Genomic DNA, 25,172 nt, shown 5'->3' with positions numbered 1-25,172 from the left:
GTTCTGTTAAGAACGGAGAAACTGCGAAACAACTGCCAACCACAACTAGAACTGTAGATGGCCTCATTAAAAACCCGGATCAGCTTATTAATTCGCCCCTCGCTTTACTTCTCTCCGCTGAATCGTTTCATCCAGGAGCTGCAGCAGCTTGGATTTTAAATGGCGCTCTCCCCCTCCTCCTTAAAAAACAGCCCCAGAAACCAGCCCTGAATCTTCGCTCTCACTAAAAAAACCCAAACCCCGTTCCTAATCAAAGCCCTGCTATTTCCCCCACCCATGGTCTGACTGCAATCACACAAGATTATTTTCAGATGGCTTCTTTTCAAATAATTGATGTGACCTCCGAGCAAGACAACAGCACGATCCAGCCGCGAGAAAATGACCACAAGATGGCGATATGGATTTCTGGATGATGGCGTAAGGAGGCAAATTAAGAGCTGCAAATTGTCCTGTCGCTTACGGCTCCACGTGCAAGGAGAAGCAGGTGTGCTCTCCTCTCCTGGGGATGAGAAGTCCCCTTTCTGTTATGTGCTAGGCTGAGTCATACCCTTCTGAGCCCCCTGACTTCAGCCTTGTTGTATCACGGATGGCATCAGTGGAGGGCCATCCCATGTCTTAATGCATCCCTCTGTTGACTGTATTTGTGCAGATTGCTGTACAGCAGGGGTGGTCAAACTGCGGCCCTCCAGATGTCCATGAACTACAATTCCCAGGAGCCCCTGCCAGCATTCGCTGGCAGGGGGCTCCTGGGAATTGTAGTCCATGGACATCTGGAGGGCCGCAGTTTGACTAGCCCTGCTGTACACCATTTGAGCGGGGACCCTGCTGCGGAGGCAAAGCTGCTGTGTTTTGTTCACACAGCTCTTTTCTCCTGATTTAAACTCAGGGGAAATGGGCGCTTCTGCGAGGTATGTGCACAGCACTAATTGGCTAAATACGTCACTAACCCACCTCCCAACTGTAACAATTTTCCAACAGATTTTACATTGACTTTACTCTGTTATTTCCAAAAAGGGGGACATATTTGCATGTCACCAAATGCTGTGCTTTGAAAGGAGGCTGGTCTGCCTCGTCTGGCAGGGGGGGGGGGAGAGGCCCAAGGACTGGAAAAGCTTTTGGTTCTCGTTGTAGTGGTTGAGAGTGACAGCTTCTAATCTGGTGAGCTGGGTTTGATTCCCAGCTCCTCCTCCACATCCCCTCCTCCCCAGCCTCCACACCCAAAATCTCCAGGATAATTTCTCGTCCCAGAGTTGGCAATCCTGTGTTTTATCCTGGATTAGACAATTGGTTTGGAGAGGTCAGCGTGGTCTGCTCAATGGGTAGCAGCTCTCCAGGGGCTCAGGGTCTTTCACGTCCCCCACTGTCTGGTCCTTTGAATTGGAGATGCTGAGGATTGAACCTGAGACCTTCTGCATGCTAAGCAGATGCTCTACCACTGAGTCACAGTCCTTTCCAAATGGCAGCATTCAGAGACATACTTCTGCACATCTCTAGGGATTTAACTGCACGGCCTTTGAGAATGTGTGCCACCTCCCAGTTTGAATACTTGGGGCAGCAGAGTTGAAGAAACTTAAACACTGATTAAATTGGCATTATATCAGAAGAACAAAAATGAAGAGAAACTTGAGAGTATTTAGGGACCCACTATGTTAAGAAGCCTCTTGTGGCGCAGAGTGGTAAGGCAGCAGACTTGCAGTCTGAAGCTCTGCCCATGAGGTTGGGAGTTCGGTCCCAGCAGCCGGCTCAAGGTTGACTCAGCCTTCCATCCTTCCGAGGTCGGTAAAATGAGTACCCAGCTTGCTGGGGGGTAAACAGTAATGACTGGGGAAGGCACTGGCAAACCACCCCGTATTGAGTCTGCCATGAAAAAGCTGGAGGGCGTCAGCCCAAGGGTCAGACATGACCCGGTGCTTGCACAGGGGATACCTTTACCTTTATGTTAAGAAGGGAGGATGTGTTAAATAAGCATTAGTTCCTGATGAGAGGATTGTATCTAACTAGTGCTGGAATTGTTGTGCAATATGCTTTTAGATCATCATTTTGTTTTTGTAAATTCTGTAATCTCATACAGATGACCTATTTGTTATTTGCATGCAGATGGAACGCTGTTTTTAATAAATATATTTTTAAAAGAACATATGCCATTGGATTCAAGTGGCTTAAAAGAGCTCTCTCTCTCTCTCACACACACACACACACACACACAAACACACACACACTGTTATTTCCAGTTTAGGCAGTAGCTTCCACAACAAGGCATGCAATTACAGGGGAAAAAAAACATAAGTTAGCTGAGAGTCCTGAGACTGCATGCATTTGGGGTCCAAAGACCCAGAAAACCTTTATTGACATACAAGGGACCAAAGACTGCGGCCAGGGAAACAACCCTCCTAGTATCTACAAGCAAGAAAGAGTGGAAGGACCAGAGGCTATGGCTTAGAGGTAGAGCATCTGCCTTGCACGCATGAGGTCCCAGGTTCAATCCCAGGCATCTCCAGTTAAAAGGACTAAGCAGGAGGTGATGTGAGAGACACTGGACAGTGGCTGCCAGTCTGGGTAGTCAATACTGGCGCTGATGGGCCAGTGGTCTGATTCAGTAGAAGGCAGCTTCATGCATTCATGGAAGGTGGGAAGGACAGAGGAGAAGAAGATGGAGTTTCTCTGCATTTCGGCTCATCATTTGACGTGCAAATGAGAGCTCTGGCTACATCTTTCTTCAGCCAAGTAACAGGCCTGCAGCCACAGAGTGTTCCTTCCTTCCCATTTGGCCTAGATGAATGGCATGCCACGCCACGCCACTCTATGACCGATGAGTTTATGCTTTTAAATACCCTATTTGTGTCCACAGGAGTCAGACCAATGACTTCAGGCTTGACTTGAACAGCATGGTTTTGCCCTGGAGCAAAACATAAAAAAGGATTATAACACATTGTCTATGCCCTCGTTTTCCTTCCCTGCCCAATTTACGCCAAGGCAAAGATTTCACACTTCTGCTCACAGCCGTCTCCCACCCCCACCCAGCTAACTTTTGCTAACGGCTAGTTGTTCACAGAACACAATCAAAATCCATCTTGTCAGGAACTGTCCATTGGACTGGCGGTGCATAAAAAGTATCCCTGTTTCCTTCGGAGGTGGAAGAAGAGGCATATGTTTCTTTCCCTGTAAACATCCCAGCTTCCTTCCAAAACCAGATTGGCCTCCCAAAAGACTCACACGGCATCGGACATACCAGAGGAGCTCCTTGTAGGAAGGTAGACAGGTGAGGAGGGGAATTTAAGTTCTCCCTTGACTCAGCCCTAGAACACATAGTGACTGGGCTGGAATCAGAGTTAGGCCTGTCACTTTCCCTAATTTTAAGGAGGGGTTCTTCATTATTTCAGAAAGGATCTTGGGAAAGAGAAGATGCACTAGAGTTGCAAAAGAAACAAAGCAAAACTAAAAAGAACTGTTTGAGATTCTACGAGGAACGCAGGTGTAGCATGGGTCTGTTCACTTCGGCAAAGGAAATCACAAAAAATTGCCCAATGGCCTGAAAATGCAGGGGGGGGGGGGGGAGAGAAACAGGAGGAGGGGGGGGAGAGAAACAGTCTATAGAGTCTGCCAATCAAAATGGCTTTTGAGCAGCCACAGGAAACCCAGGAGAGGGATTTGTCCCAGCCTTTAAAAAGCAAGCAAAGGCTCTGCTCCCTCCCAGCAGGGGGGTTGGGCATTTCATTTCAAAACCTAAAGTTGACATGAGGACAGTCTATCGGGAGTCAGGGAGCGTGAAGATTATGCTTCTGATCTGCTTTGGTATATTATTTCCTCTCCTCGGCTTCATTCCAGTCATTTAAATGCAGAAGCGCTGAGGGTTATTCGGAAGGGGAGGAGAAGAGAGGAAAAGCAAAAGGTCTGGCCACAAGGTGGCATGTCACGTCACAAAATCTGCTCTCCAAGACGGTCCTGACTTCAGACTCCAGGTTAGGAATGCTCAGAGATTTGGGGGGGGGGGGGCGTAAGTGGAGTCATGACTGCTCCAGAAGACCCCTCCCCCCATATTTCATGTCTTGTGTATACAAAGTCTGATTAATTGGTTCCCTTCTTGCTCCTTCATGTGAACCAAAACCAGTAGAAAACAAGAAGAGCCCTGTTGGGCCAGACCAGGGTCCATCTAGCAGCCTGGCTCACAGAGGGGACAACCGGTTAAAACAGAGGGCCAACAACAGGGTGTAGAGGCCAAGTCTTCCCCTGATGTTACCTCCTGTTCCTTCATTTCCTGCCATTGGAGCAAGCATATATATTTTTAAAAATCTACTCTGAATATGCTCAGAGGCACTTGCCTCTCACTTCCTGCAGGGCCTGCAAGACGAAGCTCTTCTGCTGAGCTTAGGGTTGAGGCATATGCCACAACAACAAAAATAGAGTCCAATTGCACCTTTAACTGAGCACCAGGCTCTTGAAATGTAAAAATATAAGCTGTTTGTCACCTTCCCCACCCGTTTCTTTAGCATGGAGATGTGTCCTTAACTTCGTGTTTCCATTTCTGCCTAAGGAGGTGGTGAGCTCCCCGTCACTGACGGTCTTCAAGCAGCAGCTGGACAGAGATACTTCTCTTGGGTGCTTTAGGGTGATCCTGCATCGAGCAGGGGGCTGGACTAGATGGCCTTTAGGGACCCTTCCAACTCTAGGATTCTTTGAGATGATCACTGGTGATTATATCTCACGTGTTAGCATGTTTTCCATGAACAAACTTCCATAGAGTTTCGAATGTTAAACAAGGAGCCACTGAAGGCTGAGGGGGCAGCTTGTTCTGGATTTCAGAACTACGCAGTTTAATAAGGTTTAAAGCCAACGAGGGGGACACGTCCCCCGGATATCAAGCTTTTTGTGCAGATTGAATGGCAACTAAAGTACGGCAGGGACAGATTGCAACTGAAAAAATTACTTAACGTTCTCCAGGCAATGACGCAAAGTGACTGCCTTAGGGAATCATGGGGCAACAGCTGTTCGCTCGTCCTGATCTCGAAATCACAGCCCTTGCTCAGGAAAGGATTAGCGACTGCAGAGGAAAAGCAAACACAGACCGACCGTGTGGCCTTTATTAGGGGAGGGCCTGTGCTCAGGGAAAGAGCGCCTGCGAGGCATGCAGAAGGTGGCCAACTCCAGACGGGGCCTAGAGATCTCCTGGAATAAGAACTGATGGTAGAGATCAGCTTCACTAGAGAACAGGGCTGCTTTGGAGGGTGGAATCTATGGCTTCTCGCCTCTGCTAAGGTCCTTCCCCTCCCCAAACTCTGCCCTTCCTAGGCTCCAGCCCAAACTCTCCAGGTATTTCCCAGTCTGGAGCTGGCAAACCTGTCAGTCCTCAGCATCTCCAGGGAGTGACGTGAAAGCCTTCAGCCTCAGATCCTGGACAGCCACTGCCAGTTTAAGTAGACAATCCCAAAACAGACGGACCAGGAGTCTGATGCAGTATAAGGCAATTCCATGTGTGTCAGCACGGAACGGCAAAAATGCTCTGACTGCATTGAAATCCCATTGAAATCAACAGGTCTTAAGAGCATTTAATTTCCTCGTGATGGTGTGCAGAAATATGCAAAGCCATCCTCAAGGGTTGCCCACGGAGGCAAAAACAGGGCATACTAGTGAGCAATCTCACTGCCAACATAAACCAAAAGGGATGTCAATCTACGATTCCCCACAAACTCTATGGTTTAATCTGCCCTTGTCTCCCAGGTCCTTATGAGAGTACCGGGCAGTGTGGCTTAGCATTTTCCGCTTTAGTGTAGCCTTTTGTCTGGCACAGCCACTGTCCATGTCCCTATGACCACACCCTGTGCCAGTTCTGGAGGGCTCTGGGCAGATAGTGACCCGGGGTCCCCTTTGAACTATGTTGGATCAAGCCAATGGCCCAGCCAGTCCAACACTGTGTCACAGAGTGACCAAAACCCACATCCCGCCAGAAGGTCCATCAGCAAGGCCCTCAGAACATAAGAGAAGCCATTTTGGATCAGGCCAATGGGCCATCCAGTCCAACACTGTGTCACACAGGGGGTCATCAGGAGGTCCACCAGCTGGGTCAGAACTCCAGAAGCTCTCCCACTGTTGCCCCCAAGCTTCAAGAAGCTCAGACAGAATGTTAAGTGCACAAGAGAAGTCATCTTAGATCAGGCCTGGTACATGCAGCTGTCAGGGAAAGGCACCTGGACAGGTGATTGGGGTGTGTGTCTAGGCAGGAAAAGTGTGCTCCGCCAGAAGCCCTGGGACACAGCAGCTGCCTCACCTCAGAGCATGCTGATGCTGGCCCTGATCTCACCCCACCAAACCAGTGCTAGTTGAGGAGCAGGTTTCTCATCTCATCTGTCAGTTGTGTAAAGCCAGCCTCTGCCAGCTGTGGAGGTCCAGCCTTTGTGTGGTTTCATCTGAGCAGCACTTGGAACTATCAAAATCGAGAGAAGCTCCGCTCCTCATTTCAGCGGGACGCACATGAAAGCCCAAAGAACAAAAATCACAGTGAGCAAAATCATCAAAAGCCAAAACCATCCCCGACAGTCCTAAATTGCACGCTTAGATCTCCCCGAGGCTCACGTATGAGAGCTTCGTAGACTAAATATAGAGACAGCAAAAAGATAACTGCTCCATTTCCTTCAGAGGAACTGCTAAAGCACATTAAAGGCCCTGCTTAAAATGAGAGCTATTTCACTTGACAAGAGATGGCAAAGAACCAAACCTCTCAGACAGCAATGCCAGACTCTGAGCTGACACTTTCATACCCTGTGAAAACTTGGTTCGGTTATTAGAAGTGGTGACTCGGTGAAAAACCCCGGCGCCTTGGAGAGCCGTTGTGCAGAAGAGAACAGGGCAGCTGGTTGGGTGGCCCTGAGAAAATGGATGAATCATGGAATCATAGAGTTGGAAGGGGCCATACAGGCCATCTAGTCCAACCCCCTGCTCAACGCAGGATCAGCCCAAAGATTTTCTCTTCTGAGATTTTCTCTTCTGAACAGCTACTAGAAAGGAGGGCGTTCTGTCTTCCTTTGAACAGAAACTTGGGCAACAGAAACGGGCAATGCCACGTGATGGAGGAGTAGGAGGAGGAGGAGGAAGAAGAAGAAGAGTTGGTTCTTATATGTTGCTTTTCTCTACCCGAAGGAGTCTCAAAGCGGCTTACACTCGCCTTCCCTTTCCTCTCCCCACAACAGGCACCCTGTGAGGGAGGTGGGGCTGAGAGAGCCCTGATATCACTGCTCGGTCAGAACAGCTTTATCAGGGCTGTGATGAACCCAAGATCAGTTAGCTGGATGCATGTGGGGGAGGAGCAGGAATCAAATCCGGCTTACCAGATATGGAATTGCTGCTCCTAACCACTACACCAAACCATGGCTCAGTCGAGAAGCACCCTCCCTGCATGCAGAAGGTCCCAGGTTTGATCCCCAGCATTTCCAGCTACACATGCTCAGGTAGGAGGTCTTTGTTGGGGAGACCTCCCCTGAACTGATTTCCATGCATATATCCCTGCATATATCAGGAAAGTCTGGGTAATGACATGGGGCCGGTGCTGCAAATAATTATGCAAGAGCAGTTCACTTCCCTCCCCAGGTGCAACACACACTCTGTGGCAGCACCAAAGCACTGACACCAACACAACACCACTGTTTGCAGATTCTTATGCCAAAGTGGTGACTTCTTGGCCTCCTCCACCAGAGGTCAGTGCCCAGACGCAGAATCAAATAATAATCATGCCAGGATTATGATGATACGCAAAAGCTACTGCATGCATCGGTAAACGCCGCTTTGTTTCTTCACTGGCTCCACGCATCCAGGGAGGAAACGGAATACAGGGCTGGCTGTTTTCTGCCAGCACATTTTGCAAGAGAGGCTTAGAACTGCTCAGTCGGTCATCTCTCTCCGGTGATGCCTTTTTGCACCACCACAAAGGAAAGAGGCTTGGGGGGGTGGCCATTCAAGGATGCCTCTTCAACCAAGTTAACGCAATCTTGCCTGAATTTCTTCGCTTAGTTCTTATTTTTGGAGAGCAGCCAGCCATGTCAACGGCATCTAAAGTAAGGTCATCTCTTGGCCTTGTTTCCTCAGGCAAGTTCCTTAGCCCCGTGCCCTCCGGAGTCCCCTTTAGTCTTTTGATGGGGGGAAAAAAGCCCATCTTAACAGCCCTTAGGACAGAACAAGAAAGGTGCCACTGAGAATACAAGATTTCAAAGACAGAAAGAACAGACTGGCCTTCAAACCAGCTATCTTCTGCTCAAAGGGGAAACAGCTGACTTATCTGTAAAGGGTCCTGCCCTCTGAATGCTCAGGTGGCTGTTGGGAAACAGCAGGGAATGGAGAGGAAGAGTAAGAGTAGGGTCAATGCTGGAAACAGCCTTGCCCTGGATAGCCCAGGTCACCCGATCTGATCTAGTCAGGCTCAAAAGCGAGGCAGGGTCATCCCTGGTCAATATTTGGAAGGGAGGCCAACAAGGAAGGCACAGGCAGGCAATGGCCAACCACCCCCGAATGCCTCTTGCCTTGAAAATCCTATGAGGTCCCCAGAAGTCAGCTGTGACTGATGGGAAAACAACAACACCATGATCCCGGTCTACAGGGAGGGACATTCATTGACATTAATTGGAATAGGACTCCCCTCCCACTGTATCCCTTTGCATGCAATTCTTGGCCGGCCTAGGTGGCAACGTTCTTTTAACCCCTGTGCAGACAGCTGGGCCTAATTTAGATAATGCAGATGGAAGCTGCATCCAAGCAGCTATTTTTGCTCCATCTCAGCTTCCAAGCATCTTTAGAGCATCTGCGTGACGTCGTCTTCCAAAGGCACGGCTTCCATGTCTCCCCCTGCTCTCCTGAGCCGGTGTTGCCGCCATTTTCCCTGAAAGACTGCTACCCAATCGGTTTAGCACACCATCTGGACAGCCAGATGTGCATTTTTCAAACCTCCAGCTGGGGCTGTCTTACCACTGCCATTTCCCGGCCACTGGAGAGATTTTTGCCAGGGTCTTAATAAATGGTAGTTGCTGTAACTAACACTGTAGCTAATGCTGCAACTAAGGTCATGACCAGGGGTAGTCAAACTGCGGCCCTCCAGATGTCTATGGACTACAATTCCCAGGAGCCCTTGCCAGCATTCACTAGTGAATGCTGGCAAGGGCTCCTGGGAATTGTAGTCCAAGGACATCTGGAGGGCCGCAGTTTGACTACCCCTGGTCATGATGATTCAGCAGTGTCATCGAGTCACGGCCAACTTATGGCACCCCCTGTTGGTTTTCCCAAGGCAAGAGACTAAGAGAGGTGGTTTGCCATCTCCTGCCTCTGCCGAGTGACCCTGGGCTACCTGGGTGGTCTCCCATTCAAATACTAACCAGGGCCGACCCTGCTTAGCTTCTGAGATCTGGTGAGACCGAACTAGCTGGGCGATCCAGGTCAGCACACAGCAGGTACTGACTTTTTAAAAAAACCTGGCAAAAAAGAGACAAGGGAATTATGGTGGCCACATGGGGGTGACCAAGAAAAGTCAACGAGACACTCTTCCCCCGGTGGGTATGCTTGCCAGAGTAATTGCCTCTCTATTGCCTGCAAAACAGGAAATCGAGAACAAAGCCTGAGAGGAGATTTAGCATTCCCTCGTGTGCAACATCAGCCACTGGGCTCCTTCCATGTTCCCGTTTCCCCGCCACGCACTGGATCCGTCTAGCAGCAAGTCTCTCCTGGCGCTCATAATACTCATGTCTGCCTGTAACATCTGTCACTCAGGCTTCATATTTTACGGCACTCTTAAAAATTTAATCGGAACAAAACAACCGACCAAACAAAGGCCTGGAATTGGATCCACGGGTCGTTTTTGCCCTTTGCTCTCTCCTCTGCAGTAGAGGCTTCGCTTTTGAACTAAAATCTCAAAGGCAGTGGCTGCGAACAAAGGAAAAAGGAGCTCATCTGATGCAACTCTGTTTAGTTCCAAAACCCTGGCTGCAGCTCGCCTTCACGCTATACCGGTCCCATGCCTGGCCTGCAGCCTTCCAGGTAAATGCGCTAAGTAGATCTTCTGCATGCATCAGTGTTGATTGGAATATATTTTTGCATCATCCGGAATCAACCGTTCACCATCATACCGTCCCCAAAGGTTTACCCACTGGCGAATTTAAAGGAATCGTCATAACAGAAAAGCTTTGCTTGAATTGCAATGCTGAAAAGGCCCTAGTCCTGGTGGAGGCCAGTTTCACCACTTTGGGGCAGGGACCCTGGACACATTTTGGTCTGCCGTCAAAGAAGGGGGGGATACCTTTGTGAATGACAAGAAGAGGCTGCAGGAAACAAGCAGAAGTCTCCCCAAAGGGGTCCATGGCAGCCCCCAAAGTTCTGCTTCCCTCTCAGGAAGCCAAACCTTTAGCTTTGAATATGAATAACTTGAATGCCCCGTCTGACCTTAGCAACAGGTGCCCGTGGGTAAGGACAGACAACGAGCAGATGTCTTAGGAGCCCCCCACACACACCTGGCAGTGCTTTTTAACCCTCTCCTACCTGCATATAGCCAGTCGCTGAGTCCATTGAAAATAACTTTGTCTTTCCCCGTGGAGACCAGGCGGATGGCTTGCTTCCCCACCTTGGCACAGTAGTAGATGTTGTTCTCGAAGATGAATATCTACACAGAGACACAAGGAATGATACTTTTGTCATTACTATTGACAGATAATGGTCCTCAGCAAAGAACTTCCTGGTCATTATTGCCACACTAATCTTCTGCCAGGCAGGAGTCAAAGCCTTGTTCTCTAAATTCCCCACATCGATCCCAGCCGTCAAAGGGCATGCGCTCAGATGCCGACACGAGTGCCTACCTCTTTGAGTAACTAGTCACAGGGCGCCAACGGTAGGGATGGTGATCTCTGTTTGTGGAAGGTGAATTGTGCAGGTGTGCAGCTTCAATTCAGGCCAGAAGGGGAGGGAAAAGGAGAGCTAACCTCTTTTCCAGTTCGACTCATTTGTGGCCTTCTTTTTTTTGCTGTCAAGTTAAAGCTGATTTGTTTATTTGTTTATTTATTGTTTAGACTTATTACCCACCACTCCCGAACTGGCTTGTGGAGGGTCACAATCTGTCCGTACAAACTTTTGTCATGTCTCTTTGTGACTTGAGGAATGAAGAATGCACAGATGCAAAAGCAAAGTATTTTAAAATTCTCATTAAGAGTTTATACTGCATATTTTCAAATTCTTGTTAAGAGTATATACTGCACATAAAAAAAAAATCTTTTAAAAATCTGTTCCTCAATCTGTTCCACCTTCTCCCCCAACCATATCTTCTCACTGATCTATTTATTTTAGGGTTTTTAAAAAAATACATTGATTTTTTTAAAGACAAAGAAAATTGCATTTCATAGACATAGTAAGTCAGTTTTGGGCCCTGAAAAGAGGAATGCCAAGTCAACATTTAGAAAAATGAATAAATCAAACAACTTCCGTGTGTTTCAGAGGAAAATGCCACAATTCCCAGAGAAATGTTATATTTCCCTTCTTCCTCCAGTCCTCTATGCCCTGTTCACAGTCATCTTAAAATGAGCCCGAAGAAACTCATGAAGAATTGCCACATGGCTGCAACTTAAAAACGTTTCTTAAAAAGCTTTTGAACTTTCAATGTCCATCAATAATAAATGGGATTATATTATTCAGGATCCCAAATTAATCGTAAGGCAGACATCTGAGATGTTCCATGAAATACACTTCTAACGGCTTAACTGCTTTGATAGTTTTGACATTTAAAAAGACAGGCATCTCCCAAAATAGCCTTAATTCTTGGAATCAGCCAATATATTACATGAGTTACAGGCAATATAATTTTAAATAGACATTTGGGTTCCCATAATTTTATGCCTGCTGCATAATGTTGCTTTTTCATACTTCCGCAAGCTTTCCACTGTAGCGAAAAAACCAAAAAACACCTAGAGATTGGGGGCGGGGAAGGACTTGGTTTGAGTAGTGGAGGGACCCCATGCCATAAACTGCATCTTCCAAGGCAGCCAGGGGAACAAATCTTTATAGCCTGGAGGTCACTTGTAATTCTGAGCGACCCCACCCGGATGCTGCCAACCATCCCCCATTCCCAGGCTGCTATTAGTGGGCACACACTGTTGGAAGTTGTGTCCTGTGCGAAGTCTCTTGCCTCAGCCTGCAGAAGGAGAAGATTTGTTTCTATAGAGTCAGCGAGACAGATAGAGTCCTTAATATAGAGAGCCAGTGATCTCTCTGACCCTGTCCCATGAAACCTGCACTGAATATCTTAAGAACTACTTCCAGTTTCCTTCTTCTTCGTCCTTCTTCCTCTTGTCTGCCTGCAGCTTGGTGGGTGTAAAGCAGCCTATCAGCTTTTTTAGCATTGAGAAACCCCTGGAACATTCTTCAGGCTTTGAGGAACCCCAGAAGCGGCACAACCATGCAGAATATGGTTGGGAAGCAGAGCTGTGGACACGCCCACCTGGGCCCCCGTCCCTTCCCACCCCCTCCAAGCTCATCATCGGTCATTTTGGGAGGGGATGGGTGGGTCAACATTGATCATATATGGTTATATCACCTGATAAATGTTAAACATTTTTAAAAACAATATATAAAATGTAATTAACTCCCACCCATTTGGGAAACCCTTCCAGGGCTGTCAAGAAACCCCAGGACTTCACAAAACCCTGGTTGAGAAAGCCTGGTGTGGAGATTTGATTAGGGACTATCCCCTTACCTTTCCTGTCTAGAATGGAGTTCTCTAATAAACAGCTGTTATATTGGTTTAATAGTACTACCAGAAGCTGTGTTTTCTTTGTGTGCTGTTTTCAGCCTACTCACACACACTAGCTTAATTAAGTCCTCTGCTAACTTTTCTGGATCTTACAGGGCCATAATGTGGGTCCCACCATGCAATAGCCATAACAAGCTGGCTAAGTAACTGACTTTAGACTCTCCAATCTGGCCATGCTGGAGCACATGGTCTCCAGTGGGAAAAAGAACCGTGTGCATTGCTACATGGTTGTCACAGAGGCCCACATCCTATTCCTGATTTATATATAGCATCATGAACACTTGATATCACTCCCCCATCCCCCCAAGGAAAGAATATCTCTGCAAATAATCAGGCCCTTGATGTATGGCTAATTTCTGTTTATACATTCTCCTGTCTGGTTTGCCTCTGGTGAGTCTGACTTAATAATGATGGACGTTGGAAGTTTTACAAGTAGATTATAACCAAACTGCGTTAGCAGCAAAGCCTTAGCCTTCAGAGTTCAACCAGACAGGTGTTTATACAAGTGTCAACCTATCCATGCCCTGAGCATTATTATAAAATAAATCAGAATGCATGAGGGAAGGCAGACAAACTCTCCCTTGTACCTTACAGTGACTTGAAGCATTTTCCTTCCACCCAGCTATGACACAGGAACTGCCGAAAGCAACAAGGTGCATCAAAATGGATTGCAGAGTAGACTCTAGAACAGTGGTGGTGGGATGTGGCTCTCCAGACGACAATGAACTACAATTCCCATGGGCCCCTGCCAGCATGGACATCTGGAGAGCTGCAGTTTGGCCATCCCTGCCCTAGGGCATTGTACCCCAAAGAAGTACCTGTCCTCCCCAAGATCCACTCCCATATCTCCAGGAGTTTCCCAACATGGCAAACCTACCACCCATCCCCTGCTGGTGCCTAACAATCGTAGGGGGGTTAAAGAGAATAATGGAGAAGGGCAGTTGGATATTGGAATCTAACCTCCACATGCAAAGGATGCATGTGTCAGAATGCCACCCATTTGGGGTACATAGTGGGGGCAGCTGTATCCTTTGTGTGATGTTTGTTGGTTTCACAAAAACATCTGTCTGGCCACTGCAGAAAATGGAATAGTGACCTAGAAAGGAGCCCAGGTCACGGTTTGCGTAGGGTGCCAAAAAGCTTTGGGTCAGCCTACCGAAAAGGCTGGGAACAGCAGGTCTATCATACATGGACGACTTCACCGATTTCAAAGGAATGAGCAGATAGGTGAAAGCACCAACTTTCCTCCTTTAGAACTACATGCGGAACTCTTCCAGATGAGGAGGGAGAGCCCCAGAAGTGATTTCAGAACGTGCATGTCTTAAACAGATTTCCAGACTGGAATGCAATGGTATAATTATGAGAAAGTGAGGTATAATTATCCATATAATTATAATTCCATGAGTCAATGGAATCTGAAAGCATCTCTGAGCACTTTCCCCTTCAACGGAATGTTACTAACATGAAAAGTGTGTATGTGTGTTAAAGTGCTATCATGTTGCTTTGGCGACCTGTGAACAACCTCCAAAACATCCCATTGATATGGCTTACACCAGGGGTAGTCAAACTGCGGCCCTCCAGATGTCCATGGACTACAATTCCCAGGAGCCCTTGCCAGCATTCGCTGGCGAATGCTGGCAAGGGCTCCTGGGAATTGTAGTCCATGGACATCTGGAGGGCCGCAGTTTGACTACCCCTGGCCTACACTCAAGTTCCGGAAGAACTGTCTTCAATGGGGACTGTTGATACTAGCTGGTACTAAGATCTAGTACCAAACTATTGCTGCTATAAACCAATTTTAACTGCTTTAATCGAATCAGTGAATTGTTCTAACTGTTTTTGCGAATTGTATATTGATGTTAATGCACAAGGAAAGATGAAGGCTGTCTTCTTTCCTCCCCACCCAAGATAAAGGATCAAACCGACACTTGGCTCAGTGCTAATGACACAAGATGTCATAGTCCCATTGTATACGGCACTGGTCAGACCACACTTGGAGTACTGTGTGCAGTTCTGGAGGCCTCACTTCAAGAAGGACGTAGATAAAATTGAAAGGGTACAGAGGAGAGCGACGAAGATGATCTGGGGTCAAGGGACCAAGCCCTATGAAGATAGGTTGAGGGACTTGGGAATGTTCAGCTTGGAGAAAAGGAGGTTGAGAGGGGACATTTTATTATTTATTTATTTTATTTATTTATTTATTTAGATTTATATACCGCCCTCCCCGAAGGCTCAGGGCGGTTTACATTAAAACTAGTCAACGATACATGAAACATGATAGCCCTCTTTAAGTATTTGAAAGGTTGTCACTTGGAGGAGGGCAGGATGCTGTTTCTGTTGGCTGCAGAGGAGAGGACACGCAGTAATGTGTTTAAACTTCAAGTACAACGATATAGGCTAGATATCAGGAAAAAGTTTTTCACAGTCAGAGTAGTTCAGCAGTGGAATAGGCTGCCTAAGGAGGTGGTGAGCTCCCCCTCACTGGCAGTCTTCAAGCAAAGGTTGGATACACACTTTTCTTGGATGCTTTAGGATGCTTAGGGTTAATCCTGCGTTGAGCAGGGGGTTGGACTAGATGGCCTGTATGGCCCCTTCCAACTCTATGATTCTATGATTCTATGATTCTAATCCCCTCCACCACCGACCCTGTATTGTTTCACCTTTATTTCCCCCCCCCAAAGGAGTAATATTTCCTGCTCTGTAATTGCTGGTACATCCAGCTCTATTGACAAAAAGGTCTGCACCCCTGGCAGTTCTTCCCAGCTTGTTTGCAAATCTGGCCAGCACCTCAAGACCACCTGAAACCTTATGTCAGCTCTGGAGGTTTCCACAGTAAGCCAATCATAACTTCATTGTCAAAGCCTGGTTCGTCCATTAACATCTCCCGGTTCCTTTTGACAGTTCCCAGTTAATCCTGTCAGATATTGGCTGAGGCTTTCCTTGGTCTGCCTGAAGACCCTAAGCTGCCTCTCTTGATATCAGGTCTGATCTGACATTGCTCCTGTCCACGCCTACTGATCTATCTTCTGCTTCTCATCCTTGGCTCACCTGACTTGGCATTTCTCCGCTTTTGTCTGCAGTGCTCTGCATCCTTAACATCTGATAATCTCTTGAAAAGATCCAGACTAAAATCTCCTATTCAGCACCAAGCACCACTGGGGGGTTTATACTTTTGATGTAAGCCGCTTACATCATAGGGAGGCCAGCACATTTCCTGACAAAGGGCGTTTGAAGGTCAAAAGCACGCCAAAAGCTAGGAGGCCTCCTCATTTGCAAGGCATCAGCTCTAGCTACGGTCCACAGAAGCCAGGCCACAAGGTTTTTGCAAGGCTTAGAAAGGTTTGCATCAGTATTACGCATAAACATTCAGCTTCACGCGAGCAATCTCTCTCCACACCACACCACAAACATGAAAGTTCAATTTCCCCATTATGGTGGCCATGCATAAATCCCAAAAGGAGCCCTTCATGTCTGGTTCTGCTGCTGGAAACCGGCAAATGAGATTAGTGCCATTAGTTGCAGACATTTCAAGGGCGGCTCTGTCCAAATAAGGAAGTGCGGACAACTGTGTTTCCTGTGAAATGTTCCAGAACATATTATGAAAAACTGGCGCACGACACAGCTGACTGGTGACCCTTTGCAGAGATTCTCTTCTGGGTTTTTGTCCGGGGAAAAACATCTTGTTCAATGTTCCGGCAATGCCACCTCCCAAACAAAGGAGTAGTGTAGGGTCAGGGAACACTTAGCGTGGTTCCCAAATATTGATCCATTAGGCCAGGGGTAGTCAAACTGCGGCCCTCCAGATGTCCATGGACTACAATTCCCAGGAGCCCCTGGGAATTGTAGTCCATGGACATCTGGAGGGCTGCAGTTTGACTACCCCTGCATTAGGCTGTTCTGCTCGGCACCTGGGGCTGGTTTTCTACCCAAAGGACCCAGCCCTTGGGCAGTGGTCAGAGTGGCTGGAGCCAGCTTGCTGCCTTGGTATCTGGCCAACTACCTGTGACGCTCACCTCTCTGCCCTCTCTTCACAAGCAGATATATTTAGGGCATTTGGACCCAAAAGCTGGCCTAACCTGGAGCAGCACGTCGGAATCTCCCCCCTAATCAGAAACTGCCAGCACATGTAGTATTCCAATTGGGGAGGAGGGTTATCCAGGGAGCAGCCAATGCAAGTGGTTTTCTACATGGATAATCATCTAAACATGCAGCCCTTGACCGCTGAGACCCTGGTGAGGCATTCTCGGGCAGAGCAGATCTTGACGAATTAGAAAGTCCGGAGGCTTGACTTTGAGTCTGCATGAAGCGTCTTTGTATGATTAATCTGCTAAACTAATTTGAGCAGCGACGACTCCTGGAACAAAAGAAATCTGTGAACACCATGGGGAGCAAAGCCTTTTGAAATGCCACCTGCATATTTAGAGTATAATCAGTCTGAGGTCCGTTTAGCGGGAGAGGCCAATGACCCCTATCTCCAAGCTGCAGCCTCTCCATATAGAATCAAAGAATCCTAGAGTTGGAAGGGAACCGACAGGCCATCTAGTCCAACCCCCTGCTCAATGCAGGATCAGGCTAAAGCACCCAGGATCTGTCCAGCTGCTGCTTAAAGACTGCCAGTGAGGGGGAGCTCACCACCTCCTTGGGCAGCCGATTGCACTGCTGAACTACTCTGACTGTGAAGAATGTTTTCCTGATATCTAGCTGGTATCGTTCGACACATATTTTAAACCCATTACTGCAGGTCCTATCCCCTTCTGCCAACAGGAACTGCTCGCTGCCCTCCCCCAAGTGACAACCTTTCACACTCTTCAAGAGAGCCATCGTGTCCCCTCTCAGCCTCCTCTTCTCCAGGCTAAACATTCCCACGCCTCTCAGCCTTTCCTCATAGGATTTGGTCCTATAGTTCTTGGGGGATTCTTACTGCTGCCATACTGGATTATTTTAAATTTTATAAGTAATGTTTTATTGTATGTTATTGTTTTAGCGCTGTAAACCGCCACGAGCCGGCTAGACCGGGAGTGATGGTAGATAAATATTAATATTATTATAATAGATAAATATTATGATTATGTTGATCATTCATGCCTTCTTCATCTGCTTTCTTGGTATTATTTAAGACTGTCTCTTACATGGTAGATTCACGCATCTGAGCATTTTAAAAAATGCACCACCTCTGCACTGTACATTTACCTATTGAAAGCAGGCTCCCTTCCATGAAAATTTACATATTCTATTCAAAATTATAATTTAAGGTTTGAAGCCAAACAGTTGCTGTAATTTAGACAGTTTTAAGGAAATCTTCACGCCTGCAAGCCTATTTAAATCAGCTCTGTGGAAATAGAAAACAGTCTTGCCTTGTCTTCCAAAAGAACTGCAGACGGATAGGATCTTGCATCCTGGCTTCTGATGTGCCTACTTTAAATGATAACCGCCTTGGTACATTACTTAAAGCATGTATCAGTTAATGTGCTCTCTTATACAGATCCGGATTGTACTTTTAAATTCTGCATGATGAATTATCTTGTATCCCGTAACCTAATATCGCTGGTGCTTATGTAGGGCACCCGCTGTAAATTAGATTTCTCCATGTGAGATGATACACACTACTTCGTTGATCATATTTTATTACATTACAGGATAGAACATGGTTCCGTGGCTAGCATAAAGAATTACGGACGGCGATTCCTGCTGCCTCCTTCTTTGGGGGAATCTTTTGCAAAGGCGTATCGCACCCACTTGGTGCTGTGGTTGCAGCCTTGGCCTGGGACCTGCAGGTTCAGTCCTTACTCCGTCATGGAGTGACCTTGGGCAACACTGTCCTGGGCTGGTTTGCCAGGAGGTTGTTCTAAAAATCTCATAAATAAACAGGTCAAGATGAAGGCTAAGGGCTCAATTATGCCTATTATAACTGTTTAACTACTGCAATTGCTTTCTTAAGGAGGTTGACAGCATTGAAGAAGAAGAAGAAGAAGAAGAAGAAGAAGAAGAAGAAGAAGAAGAAGAAGAAGAAAGAAAGAGAGTTGGTTCTTATATGCTGCTTTTCTCTACCCAAAGGAGTCTCATAGTGAGGTAGGTGTGGCTGAGAGAGCCCTGACATTATTGAAGAATAGGAATAAGAAGAGCTGGTTCTTATATGCCATTTTTCTCCACTCAAAGGAGTCTCAAAGCGGGTTACATTTGCCTTCCTTTCCCTCTCCCCACAACAGGCAGCCTATGAAGGAGGTGAGGCTGAGAAAGCTCTTATATTACTGGAGAAGAAGAGTTGGTTCTTATATGCCGCTTTTCTCTACCCGAAGGAATCTCAGAGCAGCTTACATTTGCCTTCCCTTTCCTCTCCCCAAAACAGACACCCTGTGGGGTGGGTGAGGCTGAGAGAGCCCTGATATTCCTGCTCGGTCAGAACAGCTTTATCAGTGCCCTGGTGAGCCCAAGGTCACCCAGCTGGCTGCATGTGGGGAAGTGCAGAATCAAACCCAGGTTGCCAGATTAGAAGTCCATGCTCCTAACCACTACACAAAGCTGAAAGAGAGGTAAGAGACAGGACCTAAACTCTTTGTTCCTCTGTTCCTTCTACTGTACCCAGAAGTGACATCCTGGTGCCAAGTACACTGGAATCATCCACAGTTTTGCTCAGGTCTCGCAATCAAAGAGCTGTGGCTTTTGTGATTGATCTTTTATACATTTTTGAAATGTGTTAAACAGTTATGGGGTGATATGACCACAAATGGTCATGCCAACCCAGCTACACCTCCCAAAATGGCCACTGATGGGCTTGGAGGGGGTGGGAAGGGGAAGGACCATAGCTGGGCACATACATAGCTCTGCTTCCCAACCATATTCTGCACGATTGCACCACTTCTGGGGGTTCTCGAAGCCTGAAGACTGTTTCAGGGGGGTCTCTCAATGGTAAGAAAGCTGAGGAAGGCTGCTGTAAATACCCACTCTGTTTTTCACTTTAGAGATCAAGAGCTTTGGCTGAAAGACGGTCTCTATCAAAGCTAACTGTGTCATTTCACCCTGAGTCTAAGCGCTACTACTAATTTTTGCATTTTGCACTGAAATGCAGATATACTGATGATAAAATATGCATGCCTTACAGAGGCTGAGAAGAGCACACAGGCATTCAGATCATTCTGTCTCTGGTTATGACAGCTGTGCAAGGACTCTCTTGCATCTGGCCGAGAACTATACCCGTGCATGGCTTATGCTCATGTATTCAACGCAAGGCAGATCCTGCAGCCTTGCCTAGTAGGATTATATTGCCAGCAAAACAAAGGACAGCCGGAGAAAGTTCTGATGTTTCAAAAAGTGTATATGTCAGCGCAACTATTCTATTCTGCGTATACATCCCCAGCAACTACCTCTAGACTGCAAAGCTAGCTCTGCCTCCCGTACCCGATCCCAGATCTGAGAATTTCTGTCTCTTAAGTACCATTATAGTCTCTGCCCTTTCTAAAAATCTGCCTCTACTCTGTCAGGAGGCAAAATTTAGGTCAGAAAGCAGTTTCCCAAGCTGCGTGTATACTAGGCACTATGAGAAAGCAGGCAGATAAAATGAAGATTCTCTCCAGGGAAGGCGATTTGATGGCTCCTTGGTTTCTTGAGTCTAACTTTTCTAGTTCTGCCAGGTTGGCAAAAGTGCAAAACGGGGAACCCTGAGCTACACTGAATCTGGAACAGTCTTACTAATATCTTTTTAAAAAAAGTATTTTCACAAAGTTTGCAGAAATGCACCATCCACAGCCCTCTGATTCGACAGTTGTATCTCAGATGTCTAATTATTGCTGAGTCTCTCTCTCGTGAATACATCCCCTTACCAGTTGTTGTTCTTTTGGTCCCCATCCTGCATACTGAAGCTTTGTGCTGCTCACTTCGGGAGGGTACAAATTCTGAGGCTCCCTGCAAATAATAAAGAAAGGAGAAGTCAGAATCTGGTTGCAGAATCTTTTAAGGAGCCGTTGCAGCAAACAGCCAAGGAAATGAACTGCAAAGCTCTGTAATTTCAAACATTGCATCTCCCACAAATGCACAAGGTCATTTTAGGACAACGGCTCCTTAGTCCCCTACCTATAAGGGGGTAATAAAACTAGCCTACCTTACAGAGCTGTTGTAAAGACTCAAACAAGATAATGTGTGCTATTATTTTCTATTGAACTATATTAGAATGGGATTAAATTACACAGATTTACAAAACAGGGCCTAAAGTGCTAATCTGAACAGGTCCAAAGGTTTGGCTATCTTGACATTGGGATATTCTGGAGGGCCTGTGAAATGGAGCTGTTGGACCAGGCCTATGTTTCAGGCCAGGCAACGACACCTTGAGATGCTGGCCTCCCTGCAGGAAAACCCTTCTGCAGACAGAAAACCCCTCCAAGCGCTGTCCGGCCATCATAGGGTTAAATCATAGAATCATAGAATCATAGAGTTGGATCATATGAGGAGGTGGTTTTTATATTAATGTTAAAATGTCTTTATTGCTAATTATTTATTTTTAAACCTGTTGTCAGCCACCCAGAGCCAACTGGGAAAGGGTGCTATATAAATAAAATATTATTTTATGTTTTATTTGGTTTTCATTTACTATCTTTAATTAAAATGCTTTTAATTACACACTTCTTTTGCAAAATCAATATTTGTTTTATTAAAATGTTAGTGAGGGTCTTTGATTTTAAAAGTTCACCTACATACACGCCCGGCCTGTAGTAACTTCACCAACTGGCCTAAACTTTTAAAAAGAGTGCACTGAAAGCAGTTTAGGTTATGTGTTTTGGTGACTGCACTGCCATGGAACTTGGGCCCTGGTTCAGTTTCCTTTGTATTTAATAGACAAGCTGACTTTTGAAGGAAATATGCTTGTCACAGTTCCCTTCTCTAATAACATTTTCTGTCTGCTCCTTTCAGCTCCTGTCAACCAGTTAATTTCATTTAAAAACAACAGCAGTGTCACTATTAAGTGAGGCAAATTTGATTCAGAACTGGAAACTGCAAACCACAGTCTACATGAAATGGCACCTATGACAACCACGTCCATTTCTCTCCCTCGGAGGAAAGGATTTATCTCCATTTTTCTTTCCCTTTACTGACTGGGATGTCTGAGTAATGTGTTTTCTATTTTGCTGAAAAATTCTGGCTGTCCCACCTTTTCACGGTACAATATTTTGATTGTTGGTTCAGCCCAGGAACCCCAGGGAAGGATCAGGAGCCTACTTAACTTAAACACCTCAAATGGCGCTTGAGTCATTTCAATATTCAAAAATAACAAAATATTTTATTTAACATGAAGGGGAAAGGTCAGATGAAATAAGAGGTAAAAACATCTGAGTTAAAAGCAGTATATGCACAGACTTTAGTTCTTATGTTTCAGGCTAATGAGAATTTCTTAAGATCCTCTCACTGACTTAAATGTTTATGTTGAGACACCTTTGTTCTAGTGTTGTCCTAAACACTCCAGTACACTTTCTTGGAGTACTCTCTGACTCTTTTGGTTTCCAGAAAACTTGAAACATCAATACTTGAGTTTCTAACTCAAGGCAGTTTCTAACCAGACCAGACCAGGGATCTCTGTTCTCTTCAGAGTTAACTCCCTGTTTCACTGGGTAGGGAAATTTTCCCCTCACTAGATCTATCCTCTTTCTTTGGTCTGATTTGGAATCATCCACCTATTTTCCACACTTCCTTGCCAACTTTCCCCCAGTTCTCCATCTGTGTTAAACTGCTCCCAGTCAGGGCTGAATTCCAAGAGAGAGAATTGCCTCTCTCTTCCTGCATACTCAACTGACCTCCTCAATCCCCCAGTTTGTGGTCCTGGGAACCATGACAGCGAAGATGCAAGACAGCAAGTTGCAAATCATAACAACAACACGTTATAGAACATGCAGCTGAATAGATCTGCAAACCCTGAATGGGGAATGATTGACAGATGCCGATTCATACAGGCAAGATCCAGTTCTCAGGTAGACTCATAGTCTGCCACGTCTGTTTCCTTCGGGAGCAAAAGGGACTGATGTTGCCTCACTGTCCAAGGTCATTCAGTGGCTGCATGTGGAGGAGGAGTGGGGAATCAAACCTAGTTCTCCAGATTACAGGCCGCTCTTAAAGCAATAAATCACGCCGGCTGTGTTGAGACGGATGTTTAGAAACATATAAGGCAGACTTTTCACTGTTGCTGGTATAACACAGCCATATATATAGGTTCCCCCACCCCACCCCACACACACACTTTCCAAATAAACGGATAACATGTTTGGCATAAGAGTTCCAAGTGGTAACGGAGGGCTTGGGGGAATGGATGTGACACCAGGAAGGCACAGTCCCAATTACGAGCCACACTCCAATCAGGTAACAGACAGGCCCTGTCATTCCCGCGCACGCCGTCATCTTTCAGGAGGGCGAGATTCTATTATAACGAGAACCTGCAGTAGAAACCTGCTCGGAAAGCTGATCAGCAGCAACACAACACGGAGGCACGGAAGCAGCTGGAAACAGAGGAAATCTGCATCTATCAAAAAGCAAACGTCTTTTTCTTCTCCCTCCCCGTAATCTGTTTTTTAAAGGAGGAAAACAATTCTGCCTCCCAGTTAATTTCCCATATTTGTGGATGGAGATGTTCTGCAGAAATAGCGCCATACTGCTTCCAACAGCCTCTTGATAAACAACAACAGCCGACGTTTCAACAGCACACCAGACAAGTTGTGCGTTTCACAACCGTAGCTGAATATCACAAGTAATAATGAATCATTGGTCCAGGGGTAGTCAAACTGCGGCCCTCCAGATGTCCATGGACTGCAATTCCCATGAGCCCCCTGCCAGCATTCGCTGGCAGGGGGCTCTTGGGAATTGTAGTCCATGGACATCTGGAGGGCTGCAGTTTGACTAGCCCTGCATTGGTCACAGAGCCAGCTCCAGGGATTGCTTTTTTTTGGAGGGCGGGGGGGAACCAGGTAGAGAGTGCCCAGGGGTCCTCTTAGCCCAGTGCCCCCCACCAGCCCCCCACTCATTCTTCCCTTCCGGCCTAGCCACATATCCCACCTGCCTGTGCCTCTTCTTCCACCATGCTTATAGGGCCCCCACCTACCTTAGCCCCAACAGCGCTGGGCAGTGTGTGTTGTTGGGAGTGCCACCCCTATATACAAACCCAATCAAGCCAACAAAATGAACAGCTATGCAAAACAAGTTAAAATTGTAAAATTTACAAACCCGCAACGAATCACTCTTCCCCCAACCATGACTGATAGAGATTTATAACCACACTAGCCTGCCAGATGTTGGACGAGGGTGGAACCAGAGGAGGAACAGAAGGGCAGAAGGGGTGGGCAGGGGGAAGCCCGGGATTTCTTTGGATTGTCCCTGTTAACCGGCTGCCCTGAAGGCCGGCACCCCTGTGCCCCAAAACCATTACAGAGCCATGCCGGTCCACGCAAAATCTAAAGCCAAGAATAAAATATGTGTAATATGTTTTATTAGGAACAGCCAAATTGACAGGCAGTTGTGAGTTCTTGCGTTGTGCAGGGGGTTGGACTAGATGACCCTGGAGGTCCCTTCCAATGCTATGATTCCATGACACTAAACATCATGAAAGCCATTGAATTCACCAGACCTCTTCCTCAGGTTGTGTACAAAATCTGTCCCACCCTGAATAAAGGAGGGAGGATTGTCCTCTTTGCCGAGAGGGATCTATACCCACCACAACTCTGACAGAGCAGAGGTCACTGTTTTGTGTTATAATGAACACAAGTGAATCTTGTAACAGCTGATGGGAGGGGAGGGGACAGGTAGAGTGGTAAACAGGGTTCTCCAGATGGCTTCAGGATGTGGGCAAGGGAGGATAAATATGAAAGAGGGTGATATTTTGGGAACCAGAAAAAGTGTACATCCTGCCATTGTCGCTTCAATACAGACGTTTTGAAGCACGCCGTACTTTCTGTTTCACCTGCTAGCAATGGAATCAGAGTCCAATAGCACCTTTAAGACCAATAAAGATTTGTTCAAGGCATGAGCTTTCGAGTGCAGGCACTCTTCCTCAGACTATGAACTACCATCATGACAGTGGGAATATGAATATGAAGCAAAAGTTAATTCTATTACATTAGTAAACTGTGTCACAACATCCAAATTCAGCCATATGATAATTCTTTGCTAAAACAGCCAATCAATCCCCTTGAATTCAGTTGTAGTTCACAAAAACATAGGAGAAATAAAACTGTCTATGTTAGTGGTTAATGGCTGTCACTTTCCCATTTGTTTCTGGCCCTATCTGTCTCCACCCAAGTATGAAAACATTCCTGGGTTGAAACTCCTGGAATTTCTGGCATAAGCAAACAAGACTTAAAAATTCAAATAACCCACTGTGGATTGTGTAAATAAGGCCTCACATACCTGTAACGTCTATCCATTTCCTGGTTTCCTGTTT

General features: G+C 46.5%; 1 protein-coding gene across 5 annotated transcripts in view; it reads right to left on the bottom strand.

Annotated features, from left to right (window-relative positions):
• The window catches only part of DPP6 (dipeptidyl peptidase like 6), a 479,395-nt gene that overhangs the window by 49,750 nt on the left and 404,473 nt on the right, over window positions 1-25,172 (bottom strand). For all 5 annotated transcript variants that reach the window (XM_077304797.1, XM_077304801.1, XM_077304799.1 and 2 more), the window contains exons 7-8: window positions 20,581-20,662; window positions 10,507-10,627 (exon numbers count right to left, since the gene is read on the bottom strand). In XM_077304797.1, coding sequence (XP_077160912.1) covers window positions 10,507-10,627; window positions 20,581-20,662 — 203 coding nt within the window. The remainder of the gene's footprint in view (window positions 1-10,506; window positions 10,628-20,580; window positions 20,663-25,172) is intronic.

The sequence above is a fragment of the Paroedura picta genome, chromosome 11 (assembly GCF_049243985.1).
Source record: "Paroedura picta isolate Pp20150507F chromosome 11, Ppicta_v3.0, whole genome shotgun sequence".
Taxonomy (NCBI): domain Eukaryota; kingdom Metazoa; phylum Chordata; class Lepidosauria; order Squamata; family Gekkonidae; genus Paroedura; species Paroedura picta.
Note: the sequence above shows the minus strand (reverse complement) of the source record. Positions and strands in the feature narration are given on the sequence as shown.